At 39.9% G+C, this 8,800-nt stretch overlaps 1 protein-coding gene across 2 annotated transcripts in view; it reads right to left on the bottom strand.

The window, feature by feature from the left end:
• Nucleotides 1-606: 606 nt before the first annotated feature.
• GPN1 (GPN-loop GTPase 1) overlaps nucleotides 607-8,800 on the bottom strand; it is a 13,728-nt gene continuing 5,534 nt past the window's right edge. The window contains exons 8-15 of one of the 2 annotated variants that reach the window (XM_015615890.3): nucleotides 7,925-7,970; nucleotides 5,769-5,915; nucleotides 3,703-3,785; nucleotides 3,187-3,226; nucleotides 2,370-2,460; nucleotides 1,780-1,890; nucleotides 1,072-1,181; nucleotides 607-970 (exon numbers count right to left, since the gene is read on the bottom strand). In XM_015615890.3, the coding sequence (XP_015471376.1) occupies nucleotides 1,090-1,181; nucleotides 1,780-1,890; nucleotides 2,370-2,460; nucleotides 3,187-3,226; nucleotides 3,703-3,785; nucleotides 5,769-5,915; nucleotides 7,925-7,970 (610 nt within the window). In that variant the 3' untranslated portion in view covers nucleotides 607-970; nucleotides 1,072-1,089. Of the gene's footprint in view, nucleotides 993-1,071; nucleotides 1,182-1,779; nucleotides 1,891-2,369; nucleotides 2,461-3,186; nucleotides 3,227-3,702; nucleotides 3,786-5,768; nucleotides 5,916-7,924; nucleotides 7,971-8,800 lie in introns of both variants that reach the window. The other variant, XM_015615889.2, reaches the window with a different exon arrangement.

Genomic DNA, 8,800 nt, shown 5'->3' on the forward strand with positions numbered 1-8,800 from the left:
TAGGACCATACACTTTGTGTTTTCCAGAATTCCATCACGGACATGGTGCTGTAAAACCTTGGTAGCCACAGTCTGGAACTTCGTGAATTTTAGGTAAAGTTGAAGGGTTTGTCCACTAAGAGAAGTAGTGATTTACAAATTAAAGCAGTGGGATTGGTGCTAGCAGACCTATGCCAGATTTCCACTCAGGAGACCTATCCAGTGAGGCCACTGCTTGGTGTGGAAAAAAAAAACAAAACAAACCAAAGATTCCAGGGTCCAGACTGCTAAACTGTATGTCAGCATCTGTGCCTGTGGTGCTTAGCAGGAAAGTAAGTATTAGCCAGTCTCCAAGCACTTGCCTGTATTCCAGGTAATCACTCATCTATGGAAATGCATTTGCTTAGAATAATCTAGGAATATATGCAGCCAGTACATAACCACGTGTATTTCTGTCCTCAGCCAAATCAGGCTAGAGTCTTTATTACCTTCCCTCCAGGGAACTTTCTTTACTCAGGATTTTCCTAGGAGGCATCTGTAAGATGTCTGTATAATGTAATTAAGATGCATTTGCTGTGCATCCATACAGATGGGCTGCAAGCAAAAGGAAAAAGTCTCACTTCAGAACAGTGTGCAAAATGAAATCTCCTATTATTATCACACATTTGTTAGTACATAAAATATATTTAATGAAAACCAAACCATCAAACAGTAAGCAGATTGATGAAGTTCAATACAGCATCACTTGTGCCCTGGCTGCTGCAGACATCTGACTGCACACACAAATGAACGTGTTTCTGGGGACCAGCTAGTGCTGTAGATACTAATGCTGTTGGAGCTCGAAATCTAGGCTCTCAACAGGTAGATCTGAAGAATCTGGAGGAAAAGAAACTGCTATCTGATTCCTTCAGCTTCAGGAAGCCACAGTGGCAGATGGTGAAATGTGCAGTCAGTTGGCTTCAAGATCTTTAACTCACATGACCAACAGTTACTGCAGAAAGAAAAATAAAAATCTATCAGAGGAAGCAGTTAACTAATAAAAGCCTTCACACATGGTTCCACACAAGTTTCTTTATGCTGTTCCTCCCAAACCTTCTGTTTGTGAAGGTCTCATTCATTCAGGTTGCTTTTTCTCTGGCATTTCATCCGCATGTCTTGCATGAAGTTTCTGAAGGCTGGTTCTTCATGACTCTCCTCAGTCACTGGGGGGAAGAAACGACAGTTCAGCACTATTCTACTTCTGTTACTGACAAAAGTTAGAGTCAGAATAGTCAGAACAACATTAACATATAACATCTGTTGGATCTTCAACTACATGACAGGGCAAAGGAAATAAGTGATGCTAAACATCAGTGGAACAGGAAAAGAACGAAGATTAAGTCTGTGAGCTACAGAAGGGAAAAAATCACCCTCCAGGAACTTAGAAGATGGCTCTAAGATCATAGTCACAGCAAAAGCAGAGAGCCAGGGGCAAAACTGTAAGGTCAAAAAGATGATAAAACAGCTGTGCTGAGGTTCCGAGGTAACTGTGTGCCTCAAGCCTAACAAGTTCTCCAGTTTATCTGTGTTATACACCTATTATTTACTTAAATAGAAAATTTACAACTGAACTCTCATGAAGGTTGGAGTGATAGCCCTAGACCAAACATTGCAGCTGGGCTTCTGCTACGGATTCTGACACATATATTTATATACAACTGAATGCTTGTTTTCTAGGCTCTCTTTACAGTCCATCCAGGTAATGAAATACAGAGGGGGATTCCTGCCTAGATGGGCAGCTTTCAGGCCTCATTCCCTCACCTTCATGGTCAATGTTATCAGTATCACTCTCCCTCTCTTCTTCCTCTTCGTTGAGAGTTCCTCGTGTCAGGATTAGCTCAGAGGGACCCATTGCAGAAGCATCATCAGGTCCTTGAAGGGAAAAGAAACAGCTGTACACAAACCAGCTTGCTAAAGGTAAGTTATTATTAACACTGACAACTTCTATCTGCACAAAAACACAACAATTAACACTTGCTCTGAAAGGACAGAAAACTGTTTGTGGATCCCAAAGACACAGAGCAGTCTTCATCAGCACATACCTCATGTAAGGAACAGTGCAGCCAACAGCACAGCTTTCCTGTATTCTAATCTGTTTTACCTTTTCTAAAATACTTCATTATTTTTAGTATGTCTGCTACTTTAGCTACACATCAGGGTTTTTTCCATGCCTGTCTCAGACACAAGAAGAGCTAAGTGCAGCCAATCCCACAGAAACTGAAGCCCAGCTCCTCTAACATGGAGCTGCTTTCACACTTTTGGTGTGGGAATGGAGAAGCTCTACTCAACACAAACCCTTCAACACTCTTTAGAAAACTTCTGCAGTGAACTTAATCTTCCTGGTGAGGTACCTGCCAGTGTACTGCCTTGCACACACACACTGCCCATGTCCTTCCACAAGTGTTCCAGTTGCTCTCTCTTTTGTTTCTCTTGAGCTTCCTCCTGTAGATAAAGAGTTACGTGTGGACTCTGAGAACATTTAAAACATCAGTAGAAAAGTAACCTCACCTAAACCCAGCAGTCTGTCCCCCAGCCAGAGTGCCATTCACTAAGCAGATCTTACATTACAACTAAGGTTACACTGAACTTTTGACCAAACATGGACAGCAACCTCCAATATGGTGGACTTCTTGAACATTTTCAGAAGCATCAGGAAGCCAAACTCAGTGGATCTGTGCCTGCAGAGAACTGTCCTTTGGACAGCCGGGACTCAAGGTGAGAAGAGCTGATTTTCACACTGCAAATCAGTCTCTGTTACTGTCTAAGTCAAACCAGTACACTTCACTGGTACAGAAAGACACAAGGATAGCCTCAACCAATCACTCGAGAATTTATTTAAAGGAACTCTCTATCCTTCTGAATGTGAGATACAAAACTATTTCCCAAGCATTTTCTCACAATTAGCTCAAATATTAGCACTAAAGCAGCAAACAATATGTGTCTTATAAAACATCTTTATTCTTGTAAAGATAACCTCCACCACATCTAGAAAAAAAAAGGCAGACTTCTTCAGGACGGGAGTTTTCCAACACTGAGTATGAAATGAATGTATTCATAGTATGACACTAGTAAATGAAATGTTAGACCCTCTCAACATAAAGGCAATTGTGTACATAAAAGTGATCTCAAGATACACTGTCTGGGTGTACAATAGCTAAAAACACTTACTAGTGTTTTTCTCAGGCGCTCATATTCTGGACGATACTCTCTGAAAAGATAAGAGTGCATTCAGTTTGAATCAACACATGATTTACATTAAGTAAGGATCACCTCTTCCTTCTATCCCCAAAAAAATTTTTTCTAGGCTTTCATGTTTGAGAGATATTTCAGAAGAACAGTACTCTTTACCCAAATTTGGATTCTGAAACCAATGGATGCAAAATAAGTGAACATACTTCATTGAAACAGCAAGAGTTCAAACCTTGATCACTGTATGGAATTAGAGAAAAAAATATTACTTCACATATTTGATGGCACAGATAGCTTTTACTTTTTCACTGAACAACAAACACAAAAAATTCACCTCTGAGTAGTTCCTTTACGCTGCCATTTTTTTATGCTGATGCTTGAGTTTATTAGAAACCCTAAACTACCTTGACCAAGGAAAGTGTAGAATCCTTCAAATCAAAGGAGTTACAAATCAATACCTTCAGGCTATGTTCACTGGGTTAACTATCCCCTCACCTCTCATATTCATCTACAGCTTTAGAAAGCTGGGTAAAGAACTCATCCAGTCCTGTGCCGAGCACTGCAGAAACACCAACCACCTGCAAAAGAAACCACACACCAGAACTGGAGAGTAACTGAACCAGTTCCTAATAAAAAAACAAAAACCAACAGATATTACTGGTCTAAACAGCATCAGAATGCGCTGTAACACTTCTGCTTCTATCCATGCTGCTTTCAAACTCTTTCTCCACTTGCTGTTCATGTTGTTACCTCTGTTTTTCGGTTGTTGCTGGTTTTCTGTTTGGTGAGTTGTTGCAGTATTTTGGGGGGGTGTTTCTTTGGGGAAGTGGGTTTGGGTTTTTGTAACAAGTTGGACATTTCAAGAGAAAGTCAGGTCTTTCTGTTGCTTACGTGTTTACTCTTAATAATCCAATCTGCACCAAGGGTTATAAATATTTAGTATGTATCAGTGTACTAGAATTAGACAGCAAAATAGACAACAACTGACCTTCTGGCTCTGAAATTAGATGTAATACTTTGTCTTTAGCCACATCACTTTTTAAAAAGTCCACAGCTAACCCCAGAACAGCAAGAGGTGGAGAATTTCATCAGTTACTATGGCAATACATTCAACATGCACATCTCCTTAATTTGAACTTGTCTATCATTACATTTCTGACCATTTGTTATGCCTGTATTAAATCAATTACCTAAAAATACACTTCATTAGGACTATTACCATCCAGAATCTATCATCTTCTAACAAAAATTCTTCCTCTTTTTCAAAAACAAGACAGACTCAACTACTCATTTTCAAAATGAAGACCTTTTGCAGTACAGCCTTGGACTTGATCATTAATACAGCAATCATGAGACAGCTCTCCAAAAGATTTTAAGTATTAAAATACTGACATATGTTAATATTTATAATTTCCCTGCATTTAAGTGCAAGGTGCAGTCTGTGCTATGATCATCATATGACCTGCTGTCCGGTCCAGCGCTCTGACGTGCAGAGAAATACGATCTAATTAACAAATAAGGAACAGGAAGTACTTTAGTTCTGTATATGGCACCACTACAACACCTTCTGAAATTCTGTATATTCTTCTGCATAGAACACAGTATTTTTGCTCTGGCTACACCATCTATCTGAATGGAATCACTTATTTTAATTGTCTTTCTTTTAATACTCATAAAGCCAAGAAGGCTTGCTTTTTCTTAAGTAAAAGCTGGTGACAAAAACAATTAGCTGAAACTTTTAGCCCAGACTATGGGAACAGTAACAGCCTTCAATGCATATGGTTTCCTGAGGAACTGGATACTTTGTCCTCTCAAAACCTGGTTAAGTGAGAAAAAATCCCCCAACCTCTTGCCCAAGCAAATATGGGGAAGGTGGGAAGGAGAGGGTGATTGTTTGGGTTTGAGATTCTTTCCATTCTTCCTGTGTACTAAACTGCACAACTGTACTAGACACTTCCTGAAAAAGGAAAATTACCTCAGACAGGAAATGCTGAAAAAAAAATTGCTACCTCTTTCCAGCCTATCTTTGCTTTCTTCTCATCACTAATCACAATCCAGTATGAAATTATTCAGGGCTGCCACACAGCGTGACAAGTTACTAAAGTTATTGTATCCAAATTAGCAAATCCTCAACATAGCTCATCAACAGATTACAGTTCAAAAGGGCAGAAAAGGGCAAAGACCCTTTATAGAAGGACAGAATGGTTAGGATTGGGTGATACCTCAGGAGATCATCTAGTCCAACTTGTATGCTCAAAAAGCAGAATTAACTAGAACAGGTTGCTCACGACTTTGTCTGTCTCCAAGGATGGGAGTCTCTCTGGACTATCTGTTCCAGTGCTCAATCAGTAAAAATTAAGTAATCCTCTTCTTTTTAAACATAGCTTCCTGTATTTCACTTGGTGTCTATTGCCTCTCTTCCTTTCCCTGAGCACCAGTGAACAGAGTCTGCCTTTTGCCCTCCTTACACTCTACTCCTACCCTACATCATAAACATTATTCTTGAGCTTTCTTTTCTCCAGGCTTTTATGAGAGGTAATAAACAAAAAGAAGATTCTTACCTTCAGTGAACTGTAAAATTCATCCAACACTAAACTCATAGAACGAGTCAGGTTGCTGACATAGGAGGTCTCTTGATTCAGGGCATCCTGAAAAGTCTCAAAGTCCTGCATCCATTCCACTGCGAAACTATGGTCGATTATGTCAGTCTGGAAGGAGAAGGGAAAATATTCAGAAGTAATAATCTTAGCCATAGGCTGTTAAGTGGGCAAATAAAAAATCCATGTTAAGCTTATTTTCAAAATGTTAAACTTTTCAAAACTCAGCCCTGGTCTGAAGTTTCTCAAGTTCTGCTTTTATCAAACCAACTATGTGAATACCTGAAAAGAAGACAAACAACCACTCAGGCTTAAGAAGGCAACAAATGCTTAAGGAAACAATCACAGGTCTAAAGCCTTCTATGATTTACTGCAAAGGAGCACTCAAGAATTGCATACTGTACCATAAAGTTTACATTGTAAATATGACTGAGGCCAGACAAGAGCAGCCCTCACTGAAATCCCAAGCTTTCCTGATTGCTTGGGGGCTGGGGCAGCAAGTGCCACTTCCACACTGGGTAGCAGCCCATGGATGGGGTCCCTATAAACGTGAGCTATGTTGTGACCCACAGAAGTCACATCCCAAACTCAGTGCAAGACAATGGACACAAACAGGTGAGATGGTTCCACAGTTTTACATGGATTCATATGCAAACAGTCTATTAAAAAGTTTCAGAAATACCTTACCACAGGCATATCCACTCTTAGCACAATATGAGGTGCCTAAAACTCTGATATATTTCATTTCCCTGCACCAATGGGGAGGAGAAAGATAAAGTATTGCCCAGCATTACTCACAAGATTTGAGACAGAACTGAATCCACCAAGGGGCAAAGCCTGAGTACTTAGAATTCTATAAATAAAATAAAATCACCTCTACAAATTGTTTTTTTTTCCCCTCTGAAAATCTTAAAATTCTAAAATCTGTTTGTCACTGCACATGTATCAGTTGCCCAGGATTCTTCTGTTTATATCAAGAGTCAATTTTAAAAAAATATAAATTTAATTACATTTTGTTACAAATTCTTAAAATGCTGTTGCCTTTGCTCTTTAGCAAAGGCAAACATGAAATTAAAATGATGTTTCAAGTTATGAATCCTAAGCCTCGGGCCTACCTTTCCTTACATACACTGATCAAGTCCCACTTTCAGTCTTTTAAAAGGTGTATTTTCTTAAGAGAGAATGATTTTCCTACCTCTTGCCTTTTCCTATGGGAAAAAAAAAAAAAGCAGCTTTGTAGCTTATTCTAAAATTATTATCTAGCATTAGAGAGAAAAGAGCATATAAAACCTTGCTCAGAAAGTAAGCAGGTATCAAAGCATGGTTTGGGTCAGTGGGCAGATGGGTGCAGTTGGGGCACAGCAGACACTAGTACTGCTTGGCTGGTGTAAGGGAAAATGGCACAGTCAAGGCATGGCCCATGGGAAATGTGTGTGTGTGCAGAGAGCTTGCTGTGTAGGGGATACAAATACAAATGATGTCTGTGGGGAGCAGCACTCACACCAAAAATCTAATGGCATGCTTTTAATATCTGAAATGATTACGTTTAAAGAGACAGCTGTTAAAAGTATTCCTTTAAGACTCTAAGTGCATTACATGACAGTGGATGCATATCTTTAGCATCTGCCTCCCAGCAAATACTGATCAAACATCTTTTGCTAAGTTTTGCCTGGTACAATATGTGGGAATCCTTCCTCAAAACATGCAGGTGTTACACCATTCCCACTGTGTTCCAATAGTCAGCCTGCTGCTGAGTAGAAACAATAAGGAAGATGACAAATGTCATGTGGAAACAGGGTGTGTGAGAGCAGATTCCAGAATGACCTCCCTCTTACATTACAGGGTTAAGTTTCCCTACAGTCTCAAACGTGTTTTGAAGTGTTGGTATCCTATCTGATGTGAGGGTTTGGGGTTTGGGTGCAACTGCCCACCCTGATTATGCTTGTGCATTTGGATACCAGATTAAAAACCCCTTTTAGATTTGGTTGTCAGCCTGCAGCCCCCTCCCAGTCTCTCTTTTCTAGAAAAAACTATTATTGTGGTAAAACAAAGACACCACAGCAAAGAAGCCAAGCAGAACAATGTCCCACTAGGAAATGGAAACCAAAGCTTTAACTTACTTTGTTCATAACTACGATGAAAGGTAGCTTTGTCTTGTACAGGATACTGGGCAGGGAGATACAAAACAAAACTTTAACATTAAATTAAAACTCACTAGAACAGAAAGCAAGTTAAGCATAAGGCAGACAAGACTCGTGCAAAACTGAATACATTTGACATCAAAAGATACTTATTTTCCTCTGCACCAATCAAATATAATTTTCACCCATGTCCTGCTTACAACTGTTGAACAAAATATGCCTCCCCAAGATGTAAGCACGTCTGCGAGACAGAAAATCTCTGACACAAGCAGTTTATTTTTGTTAACATTTTCTATGACTCGCAGTTTTTAACTCCCTTTGCATTCTGCATTTGACTCAGACCTCAAGTTCTGAGAGATTGTGAACTGAGGGACAAATTTAAATAACACAGAGCATCAATAAAGAAAAACTACCTCGACACAGGAGTTCACACATTCATTCCACTGTATATGTGCTATCACCTTTTGCTCAAACTACTGTCAGAAAATGCAGCACGCAATAAGACATTTTGCACATTATTACAGTGATACAGCTCCTGACCTTGATGCAAGGATTGCAAGGGTTTTTGAAACCTTTAACCAACATTTACCATGAATTACGACAGCTCTAGATATGCTGATCATTTGTTGAGGGTTAGGTGTCCTTTTTTTTTTTGTTTTGTCCTTCTGGCCTGCCCGGGGAATTTTTTACCCATTATGTGCTGAGACAAGCTAACTGCCGGTACTTAAGGGTGCTCAAAACGGACAAAGAGTGGCCGGGCCCAGGGGGGGAGAAAAAGGGGCAGAAAAAGAGGGTGGGGACAGTTTTTTAGCTGGGCCTTCTTCGGCTTCGGGGAAGGACATTGGTGTGCTGGTC

This window comes from Parus major, unplaced genomic scaffold (genome assembly GCF_001522545.3).
Source record: "Parus major isolate Abel unplaced genomic scaffold, Parus_major1.1 Scaffold290, whole genome shotgun sequence".
NCBI classification, from domain to species: Eukaryota; Metazoa; Chordata; class Aves; order Passeriformes; family Paridae; genus Parus; species Parus major.